We start from the raw sequence: 26,441 nt of genomic DNA, 5'->3' as shown, positions 1-26,441 counted from the left end.
TCGAGACCAGAACCGTTATCTTATAAGTCCCCTTTGCGTCTATTAGGTCAAAGGAAATACAATCTATTTTATTGTGTATTTACCAAAGGGAGGCGGGCAAGGTCAGGCTCTTTGAGTGAGCCGGAAAAGTGGCTAGATGCATCTTCGCTTCCAAAGTGCTTCCATATATTAGATAGGGCAAATTGTAACCTATGGGGATTGTTGTGGGCAAATAGATTTTGGGAAGTAACGGCGAACGTGACAGTCAAGACACGATTATGGTTATAGATTTATGATAATGCTAATGCTTACTAAGTTCAACGTGGCAGCCACATCAACTTCAGGCCACCATTGTAGTTATATGGTCAGAAAAACAGACCTCTTACCAATCTATTGAGATGGAGTATAAGATAGTAAGGTCACATGATATATAATCACACATGTTAATACTAATCTCATCTCATGAACCAGATCAGACATCCCTAGCTAGATACAGTCAACGACGGAGTATAGATGTCACTGAAAAGATGTAGTAGCGTAGGTTCAATTTGATAGTTAACATGTCCACCCAATCATGAGATAGTTGGTATGAGATATTTGAAGAGGGGACACGAGCACAGTTAGACCTGGACATATATTTTAATGAGAAATAAGGGGGTTTTATAGGGGGTGGGCTGAGGGGGAGTCAGGGGTGGGAGAAATTCCACTGTACATAAAAAGTTGTCACTGTTTACAACAGTCTATTGTAAATAGTAGTGCATCTCATCCTCTGTATTGTGTCCCCTTTCCAAGCACCTCAAACGGCATATCCAAGCTGCCTCCCTCTTACGTAGAGTAAGTTCACGGTCTCCCCCCCCTGGGGTGTGGAGGTACATGATCAATGCCCTGGACCCATAAAGTATTGTTATCTTTATGGTGTTCACGCATGTGGTATGCCATGGGATATCTCAGATCGTAATTTTTCATAGCACGTACGTGTTCCTGGATTCTTAATTTTAACGGTCGTACAGTGCTGCCAACATAGATTTTCTCACATTCACAACCAATTACATAAATTACATAGCTTGTGTTGCAATTGATGTAATACCTAATCTCATACTCACAATCAGTGTTATACTGAAATTTCTTGGATTTATTCTTACCCAGAGGGCAAATGTTACAACTCCCACAGGTAAATAAACCTTTTGGCTTAGTGGGCATCCATGTTGTGTTTCTCTTAGTTACAGGGTAACTTGGACATAATACATTCCGTAAAGTTTTGCCTCTTCTGAATGTTATTTTGGGGGTATTGTTAATGAAATTTCTCAGATTGGGTACCTCAGTAAGGAGGCTCCAGTGTCTTCTCAAGACCTTAAAGACATCAGCACTGTTTTGTGTGTACTGTGTAATGAAGACCAAGTTTGGTTTTTGAATCTTTTTATTTTCTATTCTTTTCTTTACCAAAGTGTTTTTTCGGGTGACCCTTTGTATTCTTCTTTCTGCTTTTTCAAGGGCTCTTTCATTGTACCCCCTATGATAAATCTATTTTTAGTCTCCTTTAGTTGTTCTTTGAAGTTTTTTTCAGTGCTACAATTACGTCTAATGCGCACCATCTCTCCAAACGGTATGTTATTAATGGTGGAGCTAGGGTGCGCACTCGACGCATGCAGTATACTATTGCAAGATGTGCTCTTACGATACAGATTGCTCTGTATTATGTTGTTCTCCACATAAAAGAGCACATCTAAAAACTCAATATGGGTGTTACTTGACTTAATAGTCAATTGAACGTTATAAGGGTTATCATTCAAGTAGGTAAAGTAGTCCGCCAGTTGTGTTTCGTTTCCCTTCCAGAGCATTATGATGTCATCAATATACCTCCCCCAGAATACGATCATATCCATCCAGGGGAGGCATATTTGCCCCAAGCATGTTCTCTTTCCCACCACCCCATGAAGAGCCCCGCATATGAAGGAGCAAATTTGCTCCCCATCGCGGTGCCCCTAATTTGGTGGTACCAGGTGTCACCATGTAGAAAGAAGTTTCTCGAGAGTATTAGCTCGGTCATTTCGATTAACATTTCATTATGTTCAACATGATCAGCTGTTCTCAATGCCAAAAATGAGGAGAGTGCTCTTATTCCAAAATGTTGGGGTATACAGGTGTATAAACCTGTCACATCTAATGTGACGAACATAAGGTCTGAGGACCACTGCAAGCCATCGAATTTGTTCAGTATGTCACCTGAGTCCTGAATGTAAGCCGGTAAGTTCCCCACCATTGGTTGTAGGAACCCATCGACGTACTGTGAAAGCCGTTCTGTTGGGGAATTGATCCCCGATATAATTGGGCGTCCCGGAGGAAAGGATCCCCCCTTATGTATTTTAGGGAGGAGATAAATACACGGCGCCATTGGGCCAGGGACAGACTAATTTGCATATAGCCAGGTTCTGAACTGGGATGGTGCAGTGAGCTAAAAAACGGTGATGGATCAAGCCCTGATCTGTTGACTGGGTAGGAGTGTTCTGATTAACTCAGATACTCTGTCCATCACCACCCCCTTTTTGTAATTATTTTGGCCACCATGAGTGTGGAAGGGTATGCTCAGACATGAGTCCCTTGCTCATTGCACCATCAGGATTCAAGCAAGCCGGGCCGAAGACGGCTGTAATGCCAGAAACCGGTCCCCGGAAGCTTGTTTCCTTTCCAGTGAAGAATTGGCTTGGTAGTTTGGTCCGCCCTGTTCCCATGATGCACTGGGCCAGGGACAGACTAATTTGCATATAGCCAGGTTCTGAACTGGGATGGTGCAGTGAGCTAAAAAACGGTGATGGATCAAGCCCTGATCTGTTGACTGGGTAGGAGTGTTCTGATTAACTCAGATACTCTGTCCATCACCACCCCCTTTTTGTAATTACCCCGATATAATTGGGCGTCCCGGAGGAAAGGATCCCCCCTTATGTATTTTAGGGAGGAGATAAATACACGGCGCCATTGGATTCACTACTTTCAAGTATCGACACTCTTCTTCAAAGAGCAGTCCAATTTCACCCCAATCGTGTATTCTTGTGTTAATGTGAACGACAAGGGAGGGAATGGGGTTGTCACTTAGGGCCTTATAACATGTTATATCAGCTAATTGTCTTCTGATCTCATTGTCATAGTCAACAGTATTCATAACAACCACATTCCCCTCCTTATCAGCTTCTTTGATGGTAATGCTGTTGTCCTTTGCTGATCCATCCAGGGCCAATCTCTCCTTCCTCGTCATGTTTTGATGTTTATTAGTATATTTGTTAGGGGAGTCAATCATTTTATAGAGGTCCTTTGACACTCGTTCCCTAAACAAATCGATGTTTTTATGTGTATTGACCGGAATGTATTTGGAGCGAGGTTTGAGACCACTTGTAATTGTTGTATCCTCTTCAATATTGAGGTCCGCTCTTATTTCCTGCAAAGAAGGGTTATCGCCAGCTTCGATAGACAATAATAATTGCGCATTCTGTAAATCAGAAATGGTAGTGGTACATGAGGCTACAGTGGCAAAATTGTCATTTCGAATAGTCGGGTTATCTTGGAAGTGATCTTTTAATTTTATAAGTCGTATAAACTTAAACAAATCTATCATCAATACAGTTGGATCCCCAACTCGTGATGGGCAGAAACTTAGGCCTTTTTGTAAGATATTAATTTCTACATCCGTAAGATTGCGGTCTGATAAGTTTACAATTGTCAGGGTGTTGTCAACAGCGATTTTAGAGACAGTAATTGTATTTTCGGGAGGTGCAGTACATTCTACGTTTTCTTGGATCTGGTGTCCATTTGGTGTACTGTTCCCCCTCTTGTTTGTACTGTTTTTCCAACCCTTGCCCCCCCTCCTGGTTTTGGGTCTTGGTTGGTATTTGTTGTTTTTTTCCCTTGTCGGATTCGTTCCATCTCCAATAAAAAAATTCCGTTTTGGAGAGAGAGCCTGACATGCCCCACCATCCTTAGAGGATGAGCTATCCAGAGAGGAGATAGAGCTGCTGCTAGCACTTACAGATTCTTCTCTGGCTCGTTTTCCTTCTCCCCCTGGTTTTATGCTGTCGAATTTGTGGGCAAAGGTATAAATACGCCCTGTTTTGTAATCATTATCGTCGCGCTTGATCTTTCTAAGTTTTTTGTCATGTAAATACATTTGGTATCTTCCTATCACTTCATCAAAGATTTCATAATTCTTTTTTATACTGTCCTTGAGACGTGATTAGTCTATTTCCCATTCCAAGGCAACGATTTCCTGTTTCAAAGCGGCTACCTTTTTTTCAGAGTGTTGAATAAGTATCTTCATCATGGTGTAGGAAGCCTGCTTCAGATTATCTTCCCAATCCTTGAGTGCATCATCATCTAGATCCTCAAAGGTTGGGAAGATTAAAATCCGCAGGCCACGCGGAATTTTTTGGTTATCCAGATATTTTTGCAAAGTTATTCCGTCCCACCATCAGGACATCTCCAATTTTCGAAGTCTTTCTAACTTCAAAAATTTGGCTTGGAGGACCACTGTATTTGGCTCCTTTGGTGTGCTAGCACCAGCAACCTGGCTATTACCAAATAGGCTTGAAGCCATTTCTTCCCTAGTGTCCTAAAGGAGAGATTGGCCCTGGACGGATTAGCAAAGGACAACAGCATTACCATCAAAGAAGCTGACAAGGGGGGGAATGTGGTTGTTATGAATACTGTTGACTATGACAATGAGATCAGAAGACAATTAGCTGATATAACATGTTATAAGGCCCTAAGTGACAACCCCATTCCCTCCCTTGTCGTTCACATTAACACAAGAATACACGATTGGGGTGAAATTGGACTGCTCTTTGAAGAAGAGTGTCGATACTTGAAAGTAGTGAATCCAATGGCGCCGTGTATTTATCTCCTCCCTAAAATACATAAGGGGGGATCCTTTCCTCCGGGACGCCCAATTATATCGGGGATCAATTCCCCAACAGAACGGCTTTCACAGTACGTCGATGGGTTCCTACAACCAATGGTGGGGAACTTACCGGCTTACATTCAGGACTCAGGTGACATACTGAACAAATTCGATGGCTTGCAGTGGTCCTCAGACCTTATGTTCGTCACATTAGATGTGACAGGTTTATACACCTGTATACCCCAACATTTTGGAATAAGAGCACTCTCCTCATTTTTGGCATTGAGAACAGCTGATCATGTTGAACATAATGAAATGTTAATCGAAATGACCGAGCTAATACTCTCGAGAAACTTCTTTCTACATGGTGACACCTGGTACCACCAAATTAGGGGCACCGCGATGGGGAGCAAATTTGCTCCTTCATATGCGGGGCTCTTCATGGGGTGGTGGGAAAGAGAACACGCTTGGGGCAAATATGCCTCCCCCTGGATGGATATGATCGTATTCTGGGGGAGGTATATTGATGACATCATAATGTTCTGGAAGGGAAACGAAACACAACTGGCGGACTACTTTACCTACTTGAATGATAACCCTTATAACGTTCAATTGACTATTAAGTCAAGTAACACCCAGATTGAGTTTTTAGATGTGCTCTTTTATGTGGAGAACAACATAATACAGAGCAATCTGTATCGTAAGAGCACATCTTGCAATAGTATACTGCATGCGTCGAGTGCGCACCCTAGCTCCACCATTAATAACATACCGTTTGGAGAGATGGTGCGCATTAGACGTAATTGTAGCACTGAAAAAAACTTCAAAGAACAACTAAAGGAGACTAAAAATAGATTTATCAATAGGGGGTACAATGAAAGCCCTTGAAAAAGCAGAAAGAAGAATACAAAGGGTCACCCGAAAAAACACTTTGGTAAAGAAAAGAATAGAAAATAAAAAGATTCAAAAACCAAACTTGGCCTTCATTACACAGTACACACAAAACAGTGCTGATGTCTTTATGGTCTTGAGAAGACACTGGAGCCTCCTTACTGAGGTACCCAATCTGAGAAATGTCATTAACAATACCCCCAAAATAACATTCAGAAGAGGCAAAACTTTACGGAATGTATTATGTCCAAGTTACCCTGTAACTAAGAGAAACACAACATGGATGCCCACTAAGCCAAAAGGTTTATTTACCTGTGGGGGTTGTAACATTTGCCCTCTGGGTAAGAATAAATCCAAGAAATTTCAGTATAACACTGATTGTGAGTATGAGATTAGGTATTACACCAATTGCAACACAAGCTATGTAATTTATGTAATTGGTTGTGAATGTGAGAAAATCTATGTTGGCAGCACTGTACGACCGTTAAAATTAAGAATCCAGGAACACGTACGTGCTATGAAAAATTACGATCTGAGATATCCCATGGCATACCAAATGCGTGAACACCATAAAGATAACAACACTTTATGGGTCCAGGGCATTGATCATGTACCTCCACACCCCAGGGGGGGAGACCGTGAACTTACTCTACGTAAGAGGGAGGCAGCTTGGATATGCCGTTTGAGGTGCTTGGAAAGGGGACACGATACAGAGGATGAGATGCACTACTATTTACAATAGACTGTTGTAAACAGTGACAACTTTTTATGTACAGTGGAATTTCTCCCACCCCTGACTCCCCCTCACCCCACCCCCTATAAACCCCCCCTTATTTCTCATGAAAATATATGTCCAGGTCTAACTGTGCTCGTGTCCCCTCTTCAAATATCTCATACCAACTATCTCATGATTGGGTGGACATGTTCACTATCAAATTGAACCTACGCTACTACATCTTTTCAGTGACATCTATACTCCGTCGTTGACTGTATCTAGCTAGGGATGTCTGATCTGGTTCATGAGATGAGATTAGTATTAACATGTGTGATTATATATCATGTGACCTTACTATCTTCTACTCCATCTCAATAGATTGGTAAGCAGTCTGTTTTTCTGACCATATAACTACAATTTTGGCCTGAAGTTGATGTGGCTGCCACGTTGAACTTAGTTAGCATTAGCATTATCATAAATCTATAACCATTATTGTGTCTTGACTGTCACGTTCGCCGTTACTTCCCAAAATCTATTTGCCCACAACAATCCCCATAGGTTACAATTTGCCCTATCTAATATATAGAAGCACTTTGGAAGCGAAGATGCATCTAGCCACTTTTCCGGCTCACTCAAAGAGCCTGACCTTGCCCGCCTCCCTTTGGTAAATACACAATAAAATAGATTGTATTTCCTTTGACCTAATAGACGCAAAGGGGACATATAACATAACGGTTCTGGTCTCGAAACCCGATAGCATTAACAATAATGATTATATAACATAAATTACAAATAACCAACAAATAATTAATGAGAAGTTTGATGTGTTTTAGATTGGTTTTAAATAAGCTGTATAAATTAGGTGGTTTCGCCAATCCAATTTATGCGTCAGGGTAAGAATCGATGCATATAAATAATTATCTTGGATTACGAAATGACCAGGCCAAGATGGCGACGTCATTTGCACCGTAGGTAAAGTTATCTAACAAACGGCTTACTGTCGAACACACGTGATTTACGTGGCTACCCATTTAAACTCTAAGACGGGCGGACCACGTTTCTTACAAAGGAGACGATATCGCGCCAGGATACCGAGACGCCGAATTCGTGATATTCAGATCGACTGAACAGGTACATGTAGCGTGGGGTTATTACTTCTTGTTATGCATACTTGATAAAATATACTTTTCATAATAATTCTGTAACATCAACATGGGGGTCTTTATAACATTAGACTTGTTTGGCATAATGCAATGAGAGCAGCTACACGTGGCTTGTTACACATGTTATATAAATACATGTATACGCAACGGGAATGTTTAGTTCAACCATTACAGGGTAAAATACTGAGAATATGTCGCGTTTGTCGGTGTGTAAAGTAAGGATTCATTATCGGGTTTCTGACTATTGTAATATACACTTTTATAGGCAACTGCCGTAAGGAGATATCTACTTGGTTTCCCCCAAAGAATAGGAGGTGGGATTTCCTAACTACGTAGAACGAACTTCAATTGCACAAGGTAGGCGTCTAGAAAAGGATGTTTGTTGCAAACAGAACTATGCCCCTATCTGGAGACACTTTCTTAGTGTTTATGGCTATCTAGTATTCTCTATAAATTCTCATGTGCATGTTTTTTGGGACTAAACCCTCTCCATATATCTTTTCTTTCTTCTTTCTCCTTTTTTGTATTTTCTCGCTACTATAGGCTAAGCCTTGCTTACAATACACCTACAGGAAAAATAGATCTAAAATATTGGAACTATTCGAGTACCCAGAACATTGGGCTCACCGTAGAAGGAAAATCGAATAGAGAAAATCGATATATATGACGAAATATTGAATATACATTTAGTTGGAATACAACACGACTCTGAAATATCTTTTGCGGTAGGAAATGTTTCTTTATACTTATTCTTTTATTCTTGGTGTGTCGTGTATCAATACCCCTCTGTTATATATATACCGTGGAGATAATGGTTTTTGGAAAACACTACCAATGCATTTACTATGGACATAACAAGCCTTTGATCTGGGAATAAGTGGTGACAAGCTGTCACTAATGATTTGGGTCCTTTGAAGAAGAAGGGAGCTTTCTGTAAATATGTGTCTATGTCCGACACCTATACTGACAAATTTGGGTACACGCGCATTTGGGTTAGTTATGGTCAAATACATACTGAAGCCATGGTTTTCCGTGATACCAGTGATGGTCTGGACTTGCTGTCATGGAAATACGTGATAGCAAGGGCACATTTGTTTGCTGACAGGGTTGTTGAACACTCGACATCTGTATGGGCAAGCAAGGGGATACTGAGTTACGCGGAGAAAGCTCTTGTTGTTTCCTCTATTCAGGGTAACAGGTTATGATGCACCTACATAAGTGTTTGGAGGGTTCGTTGTGATTAAACATTGTATAAATTATAATCACTCAGCATATAAGCGACACTAATGCTTTGGGATCAATTGGTTTTCATTAACGTCTAGGGACTAATCAGGTTATCTCATGCAACGTTGATAGATTGTGTGCGGGTTGCTTCCCACAGTTTGCACTGACCGGTGATTTACATAGAAAATGGCGTTGACAAGTATTATTATTATTATTATTAACGGGCATTTATTAAGCGCCTGGTTACGCCACTGGCGTGTCCCCGCGCTATGACAAGTGGAGTGACTGTCCCCCCTCCTCCCAAACAAGCTATTTGCTGAAAAGGTGCGTTTTAAGTTTTTTCCTAAACTGGACTTCGGAGGGTTCAAGCCGAAGTTCCAGCGGAAGATTATTCCAGCATTTGGGAGCAAGGTATCTAAAGGATCTACCTCCCATACGAGCTTTAAATATTCTTGGAACTTTTAACAGCCCGGTCTGCGAGGACCGAAGACTGCGTACAGGCTCATAATGGGATACTAGACTCTGGAGCGGAAAAGGTGCTTTGCCGCTCAAGATACGATGACAAGTGGCAAGGGCCTTAAACTCCACTCTCCTCTCAATGGGGAGCCAGTGGAGGGCCCGTAAGGCTGGTTTGGCGGATGACCTCCTAGGGAGTCTGAGGACCAACCGCGCTGCCGCATTTTGAAGAACCTGCAGGCGGCCGATGACCCTGCCTGTGGCCCCCAAATAGAGCAGGTTCCCATAATCAAGTCGGGAGGTGACCAAGGCATGCACCAGTGTCTGACGAGCAGAGATGGGAAGCAGATCTAATACTTTCCTAAGGGCTCTCAGAACACTGAAGCATATCCCTGCCACCCGACCGACCTGTGGACCGAAAGTAAGGTCCTTGTCCAGCCACACGCCAAGGTTCCTTGCCTCACGGCAGGGAGCAGGAACTTCCCCCAGACAAGGTGGCCACCACGCCGACGACCACGCAGACGGTGCACCCCCCACCACGAGCACCTCGGTCTTGCTCCTGTTCAACTTTAAACAGTTTGCAGACATCCAGGCAGCAAGATCTTTCATGCAGTTCCTGAAGATGTCTGCCGCAAGTCCGGGCGCGCGCGATAGGGAGATGACCAACTGCGTGTCATCGGCGTAGGACACCAAGCGGAGACCATGCCCCTCCACGATAGTCGCCAGGGGGGAGACGTAGATGTTGAATAGAGTTGGGCTCAGGGACGAACCCTGAGGTACGCCCTGGCCCAACTCAATCTCCCTAGAGTAGCAGTCACCCAATCTGACTTGAAAGCACCTCTCAGAAAGGAAGGACTTGATCCAAGTATGATTAGAATATTTATATATAAAATGATCCGACGCGCACTTTGTTACCTTCAGCGCCTAGGCCCCCTGTTCCGGCTCCCAGGAGATCCAAGCCACCCCCTGCGCCGCAATTGGCGCCGCAATCAGGGGCGGTAGTGGGTTCCATAAATGGCCCGTTTGATGGTATTGCTCCCCCCCCTGATAGGCGTAGGGTGGTTAACTTGCCCCCAGAAGCAGTTCCATACACGGCAATTATGGTGGGAGTTCCTGAGCTAACTGGTGGTGTAAGGGAGACCCAAGACTCTCTACGTAACAAGGTTATAAGCTGGCTTAGCATTAATAGGCCGCTGCCTCCAAACTTGAAAGGTGAGGTTCTGATGGTGAGGAGGATTCCATGGATTGGCCCTACTTTAAAGAATAGGGTAGGGGATTGCATCATTCTAAGTTTCAAGAGCCCACATGTTGCAAATTACATCTGCAATTGGCTTGTAAGGCCTGACAAGTCCAAAATTGAACTTGTACCCCTCTCATATTTCTACCCTAGTGATAGCAACACGGTGGTAGGGAGTGAGAAGGGGTGGACTAGGGTAGGCTTTGCTGTAGATGGCTCCCGCTATAGACCAAGGCACTCTTTACCACCTGCCCAGGCTAATTTTATACATCATAACAGGTTTTCCTGTTTGGATCAGGTCGATTGACCACAAACCAGGGAAATCTTGTTTGGTCCTGGGAAGATGGTGGATGATGTGCAAAGATGTGTGGGATCGGGTATAGTCCCTGTGACTGAACTCACCCGGCAGGATACCGCTAAAGAGCGAATGGTTGACACGGACGATAGTCTGTGCCAACCGGGACCCTCACCTAATACTGGGCCTGCCCATATTTTGCAAACTGGGGCGGCGGAGTTGGCCGGGCCTCCGGCCATCGCGGTCTGCGGCATTGGTCCCTTAGACGCTAATCCACCCATGGTTACTCCGCGACCTCCTACCGTAGGCCAGGGTAACCTGCCACTTGACCCAGGGTTGAGAATTCTCTCCTGGAATGTGGCAGGAATTGCAAACAAGGAAGGCTCTCCTGAATGGGATTACCTAGTAGGTGGATGTGATATACTCCTCTTCCAGGAAACATGGGCGAGGGTCACCCAGTCTAGGAGAGGGTTTGAAGTATTTGAAATCCCTGCCAAATGGGGTGGGAGGGGGAGGCCATCAGGTGGCTTGGCAATCTGGATTGCGAATCATACTGGGTGCCAGGCGGAACAGGTTTACACGTGTTCACAGGACATCCAGTGTGTTCGGCTCACATGGCCTGGCAAGCCTCCGTGGGCCATTGTTAACGTCTACTCGCGACCAGTGGCCTCGCCAAATGAATCACCAACCCTAAATGATCTGTCTTCCTTTTTGGGACAACTTCCGGGAGATTTCAAGGTGGTGCTTGGAGGAGACTTCAATTGCCACTTTGAACCTCTGGAAGGTTTACTGGATGGTGCCCTTACGGCCGAGGATGACCATTGGGGGGTTCCACCCTCGTCTTCTCCTCACCCCAAAGCCTGGTCCCCTCTAGCAATACAACTCATGTCCCTTACCTTGAATTGCGCACTGAGGGCGTGTAATGGTCGTACCCCTTCCGATACCCCCTCAGTGTGTACCTTCAACAGGAGGGGCCATGAGTCGAGGCTAGATTACATCATGGTGGACATTACACTCTGGCCAAAAGTCCTCGACTTCAGGGTAATAAATAGGACAGATAGTGATCACAACGCCCTTTGCTTAAATATCCTGTGCCCCTTGCCTCCGACGGACTCATCCCCAGTTGATCAAGGGGAAGACACGGGGGATTTGCTCCTCACAACAAATAGGCGCCGGGTTAAGTGGGGAAAGCTGGTGAGCTCAGAAGATGCCATTAACAAATTATATGAGCTGGCACTTCCAAGGTTCATGGAGGTGGACGCACTTCTGGATGAACCGAGAACCCCAGATTATAACAAGAAACTGGGAAACATACACCAGGATTTAGTGAGGGATTTGGCTGAGGTATTCCATCCGGTGGTCCCAACTCGAAAGAAAAAGACCCATGTTCCCACTTGGTACACCTCCGACTGTAGGGCAGCAAAATCTGAGCTTATTGCTGCAATAAAAGAGGGGTCTGATAAGGCCAATGTACGTCACCTTAGGAAGCACTATAAATCAGTGACGGCGACTGCCAGGTCCGAGTGGGATTGGAACCACTGGCAGGACCTTCATGAAGCCCTAAAAGTTAGGGACTCCCGGAAATTTTGGGCCCTTGTAAACAATGGGATAGGGGAATTCAATAAAGCAATTGAACCTAACATAGCCCCCGGGGTTTGGGAGGCCCATTTTGGGGCACTCTATCAAGATACTAATTCCTGCCCGGATGTAGAGTTGCAATTGCCCTTGGGTTCTCAGGATTTTGGCATGGAATTTTCCCTGGGGGAAGTGGAGTCTGCCTTAGAGCATTTAGCAGTGGGGAAGGCGCCAGGTCTGGATAGGATACCCGGGGATCTATTTAGGCATCACCCAGACATCTGGGGCCCATACCTTCTCATTCTTTTTAATGCCATTCTCGGAGGTATGGCGATCCCTGGGTCGTGGCTGGGGGCAGAGATTGTACCTATCCACAAGAAGGGATCTACTCTGCTCCCCGCCAACTACAGGCCTATAAGCCTAATAGACGTGCCCCAAAAGCTTTTTGCGCGCCTCATTTTAAACCATCTCCTAGACTGGGTCGAGGACAATGACATCATGAGCCCCCTCCAGGCTGGCTTCAGGAAGAACACGTCGACCATGGACCAAATTTTTCGCCTCCTTCTCCTGTATTGGAAGACGGTAACGCTAGAGGGAGGTCGATTGTACATGGTCTTCGTGGACCTGAGGTCAGCCTTTGACCTAGTCCCTAGGGGGAAGCTATGGGAGGTTCTGCAGAAGCTAGGAGTACCCCCCCCACCTCCTTAGTATCATCATTAGGCTGCATGAGAACAACTTTGCGCAAGTGAGGTGTGGGAGGGATGGAAAGCTCTCGGGTAGATTCCCGGTCCGTCGAGGTGTCAGACAGGGCTGTGTTCTGGCTCCGACACTGTTCTGTCTGTACATTAACAGCGTCATTCAACATCTTGACGCGGTTGAGGGGCGCTAGAGGGCGCACTGCGGAATGGCTGACTAGCTTGTCAGCTCCGCCGGACGGTCGCGTAAATAGCGGCCATTAGCCCCTTGTAATCCCACAAAAATAAGCGGAGATGGCAGATTTGGGCGTCGGAAGGTGAGGACATCGTCCCGAGAAACCGCTGTAGGGCGTTCTATGCGGTGCAAGGCAGAATCAGCAGAAAACTCGGCCCCGGGCAGCGACATCGCCAACATGGCCGCTCCGGACACCTGGCAGATAGGTGCCTACCGAGGCTCCAGAGGCAGGGCATCGACGGTGCACACCCAGCGCCGCCTGATGTGTGGCCACTGACCACCAGCGCGGCGACGGCGAAGCTTGTGAAGGCCCCCTGGACACAGCGCCGCACCAGACGAGCGTGCGTTCCACCACAGGCAAGATGGCGGCGCCCGTGAAACGCACCTGACTGGAGGAGACGGCGGACGCTCCCGCCGGACGACAACTCAAAGTAAGCAGCCTGCGCGGGACGCGAATGTGTACCGGCATTAAAGGGAGGCCCCCGGCGCTGACCTAAGCACCGGCGCTATCAGCGGGACCACGCAGGAGGTCTCAACCTCGGAGGTGAGCGGACTGCCCGGGAAATACGCGGGGCGCCTGTGATCTATGCACAGCAGCAACTGCATCTCGTAACAGCACGGGCCCCACCACCCACGTGGGGTCTGCCCCCCTGCACACAGCGGGTTGTGTGGCTAGGGGATACCGCCCTTGTAGTGCCTCAACAGCCCGGACAGCGAAACCGCCACCAGAGGGGGACGGAGGCGTCTGGATTGGGCGCCAAATTCCATCCAGGCGCTAGATGACCACCAGATCAACAAGAGGGGGGGCGGCAGTGTCAGTGCCTCGAGCTATCTCCGCTGCCAACGCAACATCGGGCAGCAGCCCAAAATTAACTGAACTGCACCCGTCCAAACAGCACCCTGAAATGGGGAAACCTGACCGAAATCAAACCAAGATCCAATTTGAAAAGCGGATCCAGGGAAAAAGTACCGCGACTGACCTGGAGGTGGAGGGGGGCCAGGACTCAACGGAAGGGGCAGGCATGGAGTCAGTTCTGCGAGCAATACAGCAAAGTTTGCAAGAAATGCACGGAAAACTCGACAGCGTGGTGCAAAGAGTCGACAACATGGCGGCGAAAATCGAACAACATGACGGACGCCTCACTGAGGCGGAGCAGCGGGTCTCGAAGCTGGAGGATGACCAGAGCACCACAACCAAGACCTGTGCTGGCCTGGAGAAGACAGTAGAACACCTGCGAGCGAGAGTTGAGGACCAGGAAGCCAGGTCCAGGCGGAACAACGTGCGGATTTCGGGCCTGCCGGAATCCACAAACACAGGGAAGATGGAGACCTATATAGAGACCCTGCTGCAAGAAATCTTTGGTGCCGACAAACTATCTTCTGTTTTCCTGGTGGAAAGAGCGCATCGATCGCTGGCGCCTGTGCCAAAACCCGGAGCTACCCCGCGCATGATTATTGCCCGCATGCTAAATTACAGGGACAGAGACACGGTCCTAAGGCTGGCACGAGAAATGGGGAAATTAACGCACCAGGGGAACACGCTAGAGTTTTACCCAGACCACACTATGGCGGTGCAACTGGCCAGGAAGGAATTCGCTCCGGTCAAGAAGAAGCTCAGGGAACTTGGAATGGGGTACGCCATGCTATATCCGGCGAAGCTCAAAGTCATGACTGGCGGGAAACCAGTCATACTACAAACGGTGCAAGCAGCACAGGACTTTGTCAAACAACAAGGCAAGAGGAGAAAACAGCACGACAGGACGGAACCGACCAGTGACGTGGAATGAGCGGGGAAGGACGCTAACCAGCAAGATGAACTTAAGGTCTTCACCAATGCGTAGCGACTGGCTAGAAACAGTTTGGCCTGCAGACATTCGCATGGACCATAGTGGCCACATTGGTGGCGCAGGTCGTGAGAGGTTGGCATTTGCGAACGTCCAGTAAGTGTGGCCCTGATGGCTGTAGAGCCGAGGAAATGACACGTCAACTGTGAGTATGCGAAACGACATTATTGTTATGGAGGATCGGGTTGGCCGGCTGCCAGGATATGGGGCAGCGAACGAGTAGCCATGACCATAGCCGACCTGGTGGTGCAACGGATCCCCATACAGGGGACATACGCGCATTGAGCGGCATGGCCCAGGTATACACCGGAACTAGAGACATGGGGGAGCCTGGACCCATTGTGATGTATCACTGTAGGATGCCATTATGATTAGTGGGAGGCGGGGGGCTGGGGGAGGTCACAATCACGCTATACTCTAACACACACTTACGACCGTCCACATCCACTATGTGGGTGGAGATGTGTGAACCTGGTGACACCCCCAGGCGGGAGTACCCCGAACTCTGTTGGACATATAAGTTACTGCTTAAGTTAAAGTTAAAGTTAACTCAGGGATGGCTTTGGCACAGTTTGGGCGCTGAAGTGGGTGGGGGGAGGGGGGGGGATCGACAGCTAACCGACTGCATCCTCTGTATCTAAGAAGCATGGCGAACTCCTTGGGGCTATGCTGGAATGTACTTACTGTTTGCAATCTGCGAAAAATGTTGTCGATGCTGCAAGAGGCACACCATGGCACCACACATGCGGGATATAACATGATATCTGACCAACAGCAGTGTGCGAATCATCACCAAACACACACTCATGTCACGTAGTAGCACGCTGAAATTCCTAACGTGGAATGTTAGGGGCCTAGGAAACCCAAGGAAGATCAGACGACTATTTGCATATTTTGATAGACTGCACATTAACATTGTTTTCTTGCAGGAAACGCACCTAGACCGCAACGGCACTTCCACGCTGGGGGATAGGTGGGCTGAGACTGTAGTTCACTCTAACTACTCCACGTACTCACGGGGAGTGAGCATATTGATCAGGAGGGGGACGGGCTTTGAAGTCACAGATGTGCATAGAGACGCAGAAGGGCGGAGCGTTATGCTAGCAGGCAGACTTAGGAGACAGCAGATTTTATTGGTGAACACATACGGCCCAAATATAGATGACCCGGGGTTTTATAGCAAGGTCTGGCACAACATTGCTAACATGCAGGCACAGCAGGTACTGTGGGGAGGTGATTTTAATGTTACACTACAGGACACTCTAGACAGAGCAGCTCACACCTTAGAACAACATGGAAATGCCAGGGCTATGGTAAAAGAGGTGATGGCAGACATAAAGTTGGCAGATCTGTGGCGAGTTCGTAACCAGGAGTGGCAGTGGCGACGCACATAAACGCAGCAAACAACAGTTGGTCCAGGTTGGATTACTGGTTGGGCACACAAGCAATACTCCCATGGGTTGTGGATATCACACACTTGCCACGTACAATGTCAGATCACAGTCCGGTACTTTTGGAAGTCGACATCCCACACTACGACCCACCACCCTTCACCTGGCGATTCAATGCAGCCTCATTGAAAGACCCAGTATACGCATCCACCATACGCAAGGCGATAGGGGACTACTTCGATCTAAACGGCCCGACCACGGAAGACCCAGGTCTGCTGTGGGAGGCCTTCAAGGCCAATATCCGGGGAGTCTGCCTCAGTACGGCCTCGGGCATCTTAAAGGATATCAGACGCCAACTGCACGCGAGGGAACAGGCCATTCAAAAGCTAGAACAATCCTACACACAGACGGGAGACACCAAGCTACTAGGGGATATCCAGTCGCTATTGACGGAACATGCTACGTTTGCTACGGACGAACTTAACTACGTCACTAAACGAGCCACGGCGAGAAGGTACGGAGAGGGGGGTAGACCCGGCAGGGAACTGGCCGCAAAGATATGCGCAGGCAAAACACCACATACTGTCACGTCCATAACCACTAGCACCGGGGAGTTGGTCACGGACACTAAGGGTATACTGCGAGCATTCATGGGCACATATGGCACACTATACGAGGCACGCCCCTCGCCGTCCCAACCTGACTTACTGAAATACATGGAAGACATTGAAATGGCGTGGTTAGCAGATGGGCATAGAAAATACCTAGAACGCCCCGTAACGGTAGAGGAAGTCACGGACACCATCAGGCGCCTACCAAACAACAAAGCACCGGGTCCTGATGGATTTGTAGCGGAATTCTATAAGGCATACGTAGACCTCCTTGCGCCGCACTTAGTGCGAATGTACGGGATGGCACATGAGGCCCAGAAATTGCCAGCTTCACTGAGGGAAGCCCTGCTTATCACGCTGCTAAAACCGGGCAAAGACGCTACTAAATGCGACTCCTACCGTCCGTTATCTTTGTTAAATGTAGATACCAAAATTATAGCAAGTCTGCTGGCAGACAGGCTGAAGCCACTCATGCCTCTTTTGATTAGACCCGACCAGTCAGGATTCATTCCAGACAGGGCCACCACACACAACACCCGGACGCTGTTCGCATTGGCACACTATCTGGCACCGGAAACGAAAGCTGTGGCAGTGCTCCTAGATGCTGCCAAGGCATTCGACACAATAGGCTGGCCCTTCATACACGCGGTGTTGGCGCGCATGGGGTTCCCCTGGATATTTCAAGGGTGGATAGCGATGCTCTACACAGACTTAACGGCACGCATAAGAGTGAACCGATACATATCAGAACCCATACAAATTTGCAGAGGTACCAGACAGGGGTGCCCGCTCTCACCGATGCTTTTCGCTCTGGTCCTAGAACCTCTAGCCTGCAAAATCCGACAACACTACCACCACTCAGCGATTCAAATGCCCTCCCGACCCATACACATCTCATTATACGCAGATGACATGGTATTATATGTTAAACACCCGGAACAGCACCTCAATCCCCTGCTGCGGGAATATATAAAATTTGGTCACCAAGCAGGCCTACAGATAAACTGGGATAAGTCTCTGGTGATAGCACTAACTGACAGCACGACACCGACCAAACTTGACTATCCATTGGAATGGCAAGACGGACCCACTAAATACTTGGGTGTATGGTTCCACAGAGACCCAGAAGTGGTCATTAGGACGAACTACGGGAGGGCGATAGCAACCCTGGAGGATAAAATCAAGAAATGGAACAGACTGCCTCTCTCATTAGCGGACAGGGCAGCGATAATAACAATGGTGCTCTTGCCGAAATTTCTTTATTTATTCAACAACATCCCAATAAAACCCCCCGCCGCTGTCTTCCGCAATATCAAAACGCTAGTGCTTAACTTACTATGGGCGGGCAAGCAGGCGCGGATGGACCTGCACACCATGACATTGCCGTATGCCAGGGGGGGGTTCAGGGTCCCAGACTTTTACCTCTATTACTTGTGCGCGCAAGCGCAATACGCACATTTTTGGTATCATGAAGTGCCCTTCCTGACACATGTCGCGGTGGAGGCGGGCGACACGGACCCGATTCCATTGGCCAATATACTCACACACAAACGCACCAGGCTACACGATCGGGATATTAATACAGTCAACGCGACCACTGAGGCTTGGCGGCTAATAGGCAAGGAAGCAAGGTGCCTGCCACTGTACGCACCCGCGCTCCCACTAGCACACCATCCAGCCCTCTCGGTGACACAGGAAAGGGTTGGCATGGATCTACTCAGGCAGGCCGGAATAGACACAGTAGGGGACCTATACAAAGATGGAGAATTCCAGACACTAGATAAGCTGCATTACATCGTAAACCCATCTCCGCTGTTTACTTTTAACTTCTACAGGCTGCAGCGAGCAATACGAGAGCACTACCCAACGTATCCAGAGGAGCCAACAACCCTGGTGCCCCTACAACTGCTCTTGACTACGCCCAAAGCATCACACATGGTGTCCAAACTGTATGCGTGTACACAAGGGGCGGTGGGACACGATACACTAAAGGCCAGGGAAAGATGGAGTGCAGGGCTAGCAGAACCCCTGACAGAGGTAGAATGGGACACCGCATGCATGCTTACGGGTATGCTGACACCCAACGGAAATTTGAAAATTATACATTACAAATATCTACACCAGGTCTACCACACCCCCCAGAGGCTGCACAAGCATGGCCTGCGGGAAGATTCCAACTGCTGCCGGTGCGGACAAGCGGATGCGGACTTCATGCATCTAGCATGGCACTGCAGAAAGGTGGCGGGATATTGGGAACAAGTCATGCAAGTTTTGAATGAATTGTTGGGGGTTAACATGCCGTGTGAAGCAAAAATTTGTTTATTGGGTATAACTCCGAATTTGAGAGCCCTGAGGCGTAAATTCTGTGCTGTTGCCCTCCTGTTAGCTAAAAGGAGGGTGTCCATCCATTGGAATAGCAAAAGGGCACCTGAGGTGAAACGCTGGATTGAAGACATGGTATATTGCCGAGACACGCTCAACACGTACGAGGAGGAACTACCGATTGGCTCTAGGCCCAAAGACTACTGGGGGTACCTACGTGACTATCTACTCGAACATGGAAAATCAGATTCAGAATCGGAAGCGATGTAATTGGTCTTCTGATGGAGACAACATAGGACGAACGAATGTAAAGTGCTGGCACCTTGGAGGGAGGATGCTGTGATGCAGGGGGGAGGATGCAGGGAGGGTACTACAAGTTGGGGAATGTACAGTTAAGTTACATATAAGTTTACAGAAAAGAAAACTGGAAAAGTGAGATTATTGATGCAACAGACAGCGGCCATGGCACTGTCGTGCGACTGGACTCTTACTAACAAGGCGCCGCCGGTCCTCTGGATGTCGGCTGATGGGCTGTGTGCATCTCACAATGTGGCTGTTGGTAGTGATTGCTGAACGCCGGCCCATGAGGATGTAGGCAGGCAAGCTATTGTTGTTACCTGATTTGTCTTGTATGTAATGAACAAAAGTGCAATAAAATTCTTACACCAATAAAAAAAAAAAAAAAAAAAAAAAAACATCTTGACGCGGTTAGAGACAATGACGCCCCGGTGTTGGCAGGAAGGAGGGTCCCGGCAATAATGTTTGCCGACGATACCCTCCTTCTTTCCAAATCCCCTATGGGGATCCAGAGGATTGTGGACGGTTTTGGCCATTTCTGTCGCCAACATGGGTTGGAGGTGAACACGGAAAAAACTAAGTTCATGATCTTCAACCCCCCCACCAAAACTAGACCCAATCCAAAACTGGGGGAAACTAGTCTCGAAAGGGTTTCGACCTTTATATATCTGGGGGTATCATTTCAAGAAAACTTGGCATGGGACTCCCAGGTAGCAAGATCTAGGTTGAAACTTTCCCAGTTATCGGGCGCACTCTTGAAGGTGTCCAATAAGTCCACCTTCAAGCCCGTAAGCCCGGCTTTGGAAACGTACAGGTCCCAAGCGAAGGCAGCAGCCACTTATGGTAGTGAGCTGTGGGGACACAAAGCAGGGAAGGTTATGGCAGGGGTGGAAAATTGTTTTCTGAGACGCTTACTTGCTCTCCCGCAAGGTACACCACTCCTCCCCCTAAGACTTGACCTGGGCCTTCCCTCTATTGCTGAGGATCTACGGTCGAAACCTGTGAAGTTCTGGCACCGGATATGGACCACCGAGGAACTGCATCATTATAGGCAGGACCTTATTCATGTCATGAGGCTGAATGCTAACTGCAAAATTCCTTGGCTGGCATTTATTAAGTCGGAACTGTTTAGCCTGAATCTGCCAGACTTATGGGATGATCCAGCTCAGGGCTGTCGAAGTATTTCGCGTAAATCCCTTGCCCAGCTGTACAAGAATAAAAATCTTGTTGACATGGTCAATGCTCATGATAGTGGCACTTTGACGGGACGTTTTATGGAATCCAAAAATTCTTATGTGTTTGAACCTTTTATGGATTTTATTTATCCTCTCTTGGCGAGGAAACTGTTCCTGCAATGGAGGTTTGGCACACTCCCAACTAAAGTATTTACCTATAAATGGTCGCCAGGGGGTGATAAACTCTGTCCATGCTGTAAAGCCAATGACGAAGATGATTTGCACATAATGTTCTGTTGTCATGCCTACCGGAGCCCGAGGAGGCGCTGGCTAGCTCCTCTGTGTCGGAACCTGGGCTTTAGGAAGTATCTACAGGCCTACAGGGTTATGAAAACCAACACCCAGGGCCACATTGTGTTTGCGGTCTCTAAATTCTTAATGGCAGCATGGACAATAAGGAAGAAAATGTCTGGCTAATTTATACTACTTTGTATTTCTTAACTTCGCAGGTCCAGTAGGATTTTTATTGTAAATAGTGTGTTTTAAATGTATGTATTTTCACTGCATCTTTTATGGCCCATGTGGCCGAAATAAAGAATTTTTGGAATTGGAATTGTATTAAAATTATTGAAAGTAAATTCACCACAACAAACGTTATACAAAAAAGGTTTTTTAACAAAAAGATAGCGCGGATGCGGATACTTTGTATATAGAAAAATTGAATGTGTCACGTTAGGTTTTGAATTGCGTAACATTGCACCAATTGTGTTTCAATGTGTGGGCACTATAAATGTTGTAACTTTTAGATATGTATATGTATATTTTGTCTTGTGTGGCACTTATAGTGTTATTTTTGCATGTGTTTAAACTCACAGCCCTGAAGAAGTTCTGGTGACAGAACGAAACGCGTTGGCTGGTGTCTTGTCTCTAAGTGGATCATTAAAAGAACATTGAATTTTGCACATCACGACTCAGCGTCTATATAAGAGGATATTTGAAAGACTTACTAATCTCCCATGATTGGAGGAAACTTACCCTTGTAGTGGTGCTTTTTCATTCAGGACACAAACCAGACACAACATGGGCCTATTTATTGTTGTCTTGTCTGGTGAGATGGTTTTTACTGTTGATTTCCCTGCTATTACCACACACATGTCGCAAGCCCAAATGCATGTAGTTTCCTTGCAAAAACACCTATATAACATGCCTTGACAAGTTCACGAATGCCGTATTTGCAAATATGGGCCTCTTTGTCAGGTGGTTACTTTTGTTTTGGCGCCCAGGCTCTGCCCCAGTCAGACCTTGGCTGCCATTGGTCATATAAAATGCTGTGTTCGATGAATGACAGAAAGCCAAGGAGATCCGAGCGGGTGTTTTGGCGGGAAAGGAGGATTGTTGTGAACGAAGCGGGGCAGACCTAAAACCATCATAAGTAAAGGGATGCGCAAAGACATAAACCAAAATATGACAGACATGAGGTCTTCAAGGAGATCAGACGAAGGGAGCGTGCACCTGCCAGTCAGCAAACTTCTTATTGAACTGCAAGTGCTGTTTAGCGGCTCAGTGGAAGAGCGAGGGTGACGTAAGCTGCGGCGATTGAACGCTCAGGGAGGTGTGGTCCAAGAAGACAACTTCCTGTATCGGAGGGGTGGGATCTATGGTAGGGGTGGGAAATGCATACGTCTGAGTTCAGCGAAGCGCAGTGCGTGGTGACGCGTTTTGCCTGGTGCCGGGTTGACTGTAAGCGGAAGTGAGGCAGGAATCGGTGCGCGGTCACTTCCTGAGTTTATGTGAGGCAGTGGGGACGAAGGACCTAACGTTGAAAGATGCTAATCAAAGTAAAGGTGAGAGTGCCGAGGGTAAATGATATGGAGAGGCGGGCGAGAAAACGGAACACTTTAACGTGATACGTGCCGAAAAGCGATGTACCACCCAATTATTATTAAGGCTAGTGAGCTCTAATCTAAAATCGATCGATGGGGATCACGATCAATGTTTCATGAAGCTGTGGTGCCTGTTGTGCCACTGGTATCCGTATGCGGGAAAACTTTTTCTATTTCTCGTAGTTCTTCATTTCTGACACCATGATTGAGCCTGGGCTGTGATTCCATAGAGCCAGGTGCGGCGTCGCTATGTACGATGAGTTATTGGCAGGGCTGGCTTAACCATTTGGGACATTAGAAACTCTCAGGATGTTACGACCAATGGGCTGTCTTTAGAGTTGAGCGTAGGGAGGCAATCGCATCGGCTTATCTAGCTTGGCAAACTGGTTTAGAAAACTTTCAGTTTCTAAATTCTCCAATCCCACGTAAAAATAACCCTGTAGACGTTATAACTCACTTGCTACACCTTCTCGTAAATATGACGTGGCCGTCCGATATTTATAAGTGAATTATGCAAAGACCAGGGCCGGTCTTAGGACTTGTGGGTCCCTGGGCTAAAGGGAAGATGTGAGGCCAAATTGTATGTGACACCACAGAAAACCGACATCACCGGACTATTGATTTTCTTTGTCATTGCTGAAGAGACCTAGTGTTGATATCAGTAACTTGGATTAAACTACAAATATCCAAATGAAATACGTCCATCTATTTTAAAACTGTATTAAGTGGATTACATTACTCCCATTGGTGGAAAAGCTAGGGGCAGGTCTCGCAAAGATGGCTATTATTATTGCAAGATAACTGATTTCCTGATTAGTGCATATTAATAACTCGGGAGAATTGCAGAAAATGACTTGAATGGCATCAATGGTAAAATATATACAGCAGGGTATAGCTAGATAAAGTTGAATTCAGATACATATACATTTTTCATTCTTGTTTGAGAGCTTCCTAAAGCCAGACCAGAACAAAAAAAGGCCAGCCGAGTTTTGTAGAAAAACAGCTTTTGGGTTTAGGATACAGAATGAATACATACTCCTAAAGGGATGGAAGCCAGGTGAGGAAATATACATTTCTTACAAAAAGCAGATACAAGGAAACATTGCAATCTGACAGTGAAGAGATACATATACTGATAAGTACATACAAATCCAATTACATTCCAACATAAATAGAGTAGATTTAAAGTTCTAGATTATTCTTGTTGGGTGGCTCCCTCGTATTGATAAGTTAGGTAAAGTTTAGTATCTGTGCGTTTTGAAGTGAAGGTATACTGCAGGTTTAAGGGGTTTTTCATACCAAGGTTTTTCATTTGGTATCAGAATTGTAGAAAGTGGTAGTCGCAGAATGGCAGGATTCTGATGAAAATAACTCAATCGCCCTAAAAAGACAGTCCTTTTGTTGTATATATTCCCAACTTTGTGGTCATCCAACTTGAGAAAAATGGGTGTAGGGCAGTAATATGAAAAAAAGGTATTTGCCGTCTTTGTATCATGTCCTGTACACATCTGGAAGTTACTGGTAGAATGTGCCCTGTTTCGCCAACACCCTAATACAAACATATACATATAACAGGTTATCAGAAAGCTTATTCATACCTATCAGGGAAATAATGCAAGGCAACAAAATGAGTGTTAAACTTACTGTCTCCTTCAATTATTAGGTGATGACGATCCTGAGGCGATCAGGATTTTCCTCAAAACACTGGCAATCAGAACTAAAGTTAACTTGTGCAGACACAAAAAGTGTTTTTCACAATGTTCTCAGGACAGATAAGAGGAGTTATTTCATGGGGGGGGGGGAGGACAAGGAGCGGTTAGATCCAGCACACTGTATGTAATGATCCAACAATTCAATAAAAAGATACCTGGTTATGTGCCCCCTTGTGGGTGTCCGTTGGGCATTGCAGTGCTGGCCCGACAAGGAAACTTGCCTGATGAAGAAGCAGGACACCCATATTGGTTGTGTGAGGGTGCTTGCTCCTATTGGAGCATATTCCTCCTCTGATAAATTGTACATATACACACTTACTCGACTGTCTTTAAAAGGAAGTGTAAACTCTTGTTGGATCAGAGAAGAGCCGTGCCAAGATTGAAAAAATTTAGAACTACAAATCTGTACCATGATGCTCTCGTAGACAAAAAAATGAGAGCAGTCTAATTTCTTCACATTGTTTCTTTATTACCTTGAAATGCCATTCACTACTAATAATGATGGTGAACATTTCTGGGAAGAAATTCTTAAAGGTCTTGAGGAAGTTCCTCATGTTAGCTAGAACGAACAGAGGTCCCTGGGACCCAAGTAAAATATTGGGCCTACATGGAGGGATGATGCCAGCAAGGCAATAGGAGTCAGCCCAATTTGCTCTTGTGTTCTTTGGGCAGAAACCACCAAACACTTTATCATTCACCCTTCCATGTGAAAGGTGCCAGGGTGGCTGGGGTCTGTGCCACAATCCGAAAAAGGCCTGTCCGACTGGTGATTACTTTTAATCACCTTTTGCAGCTTGAAAGAGGCTTGTGGTGTGAAATCCTTTTTAAAATGTTGGCTTCTTTCGGGCCTGAAGAAGTAGGTGGAATTTGGATGTTTTAAAGTTTGTGTTGTTGTCTGCTGAGTTTGCCAGGCGTGATTTCTCTTCGGCTTCCTTTCTCCTTTATCAGATATATTTTTTTAGCATTCGGCAGTATCTATGCCTCTAAATAAAATAATGCATGTCTTCTGTCACAAATTACAATTTTGGCATCTTTTAACTCATTGAAAGCCATTGTTACCTGGCACACATCGCCATATGGATTACTGGGCCTTCTGTGACTACCACCCTTTTTGGGGTACAGACACACAGCATTCCACTATTGCAGTGACTAAGCTGCGTATTTCTTATTATAATTACAGTTTGTGAGTCTACCTCTCACATACCTGCACTAATCACACCCCCGGTGCAGCGTCCCATAACGTAAGCCGTACCTCGTTTGTCATCACGCGCGGCCTAAAAACACATTACACAAGCTCAAAACACCATTCCAACCACACACCCTACATGTTGTAGCTTCCTATCTATGTTAAGTACTTCAGCGCATTACATATGGGTAGTAAGCGCTATATAAATGCTACTATACTATACAAGTATTTTAATTGGACACATCGAAGTAAGCCACACTTGAAAAGTTAAAATCCCATTAAAATGAATTAGAAATGCTTCCAAGTTTCTGCTGTGGATCACACCGATACAAAAGGGGATGATGGACGGAGCGTTTGAGCAAATCAAACACTCACCCCCAGTCAACTGATCTGGGTTTAATCCATCACCATTCTTTAGCCCACTCAGCCACCCCATTTCAGACATGGCTATATGCAAATCAGTCTGACCCTGTGCCTCATGGGAACAGTCCAGCCCAAACTGCCAAGCCATGTCTTCCATGGACCGGAAACAAGCATCCTGGTACCGGTTTCGGATTCATAATCCTCATCAGCCAGGCTATCTTGAATCCAGTGGCCAAGTGAGCAAGGGACTCACGTCTGAGCATACCCTGCCACACTTAGGGCGAACAAAGCGATACAAAAGGGGATG

The 26,441-nt window shown here is 46.4% G+C and overlaps 1 protein-coding gene across 2 annotated transcripts in view; it reads left to right on the top strand.

Annotated features, from left to right (window-relative positions):
* The window catches only part of NEDD8 (NEDD8 ubiquitin like modifier), a 232,650-nt gene that overhangs the window by 131,067 nt on the left and 75,142 nt on the right, over positions 1 to 26,441 (top strand). Inside the window, exon 1 of one of the 2 annotated variants that reach the window (XM_078644941.1) lies at positions 22,689 to 22,834. The exons of the other annotated variant lie outside the window; for it this stretch is intronic. Within the exon in view, the coding sequence (XP_078501067.1) occupies positions 22,817 to 22,834 (18 nt within the window). The 5' untranslated portion in view covers positions 22,689 to 22,816. Of the gene's footprint in view, positions 1 to 22,688; positions 22,835 to 26,441 lie in introns of those variants that run through there. 2 annotated transcript variants of the gene reach the window in all.

This window comes from Lissotriton helveticus, chromosome 5_1, assembly GCF_964261635.1.
Source record: "Lissotriton helveticus chromosome 5_1, aLisHel1.1, whole genome shotgun sequence".
NCBI classification, from domain to species: domain Eukaryota; kingdom Metazoa; phylum Chordata; class Amphibia; order Caudata; family Salamandridae; genus Lissotriton; species Lissotriton helveticus.
This window is presented reverse-complemented; position numbering and strand designations above follow the sequence as displayed.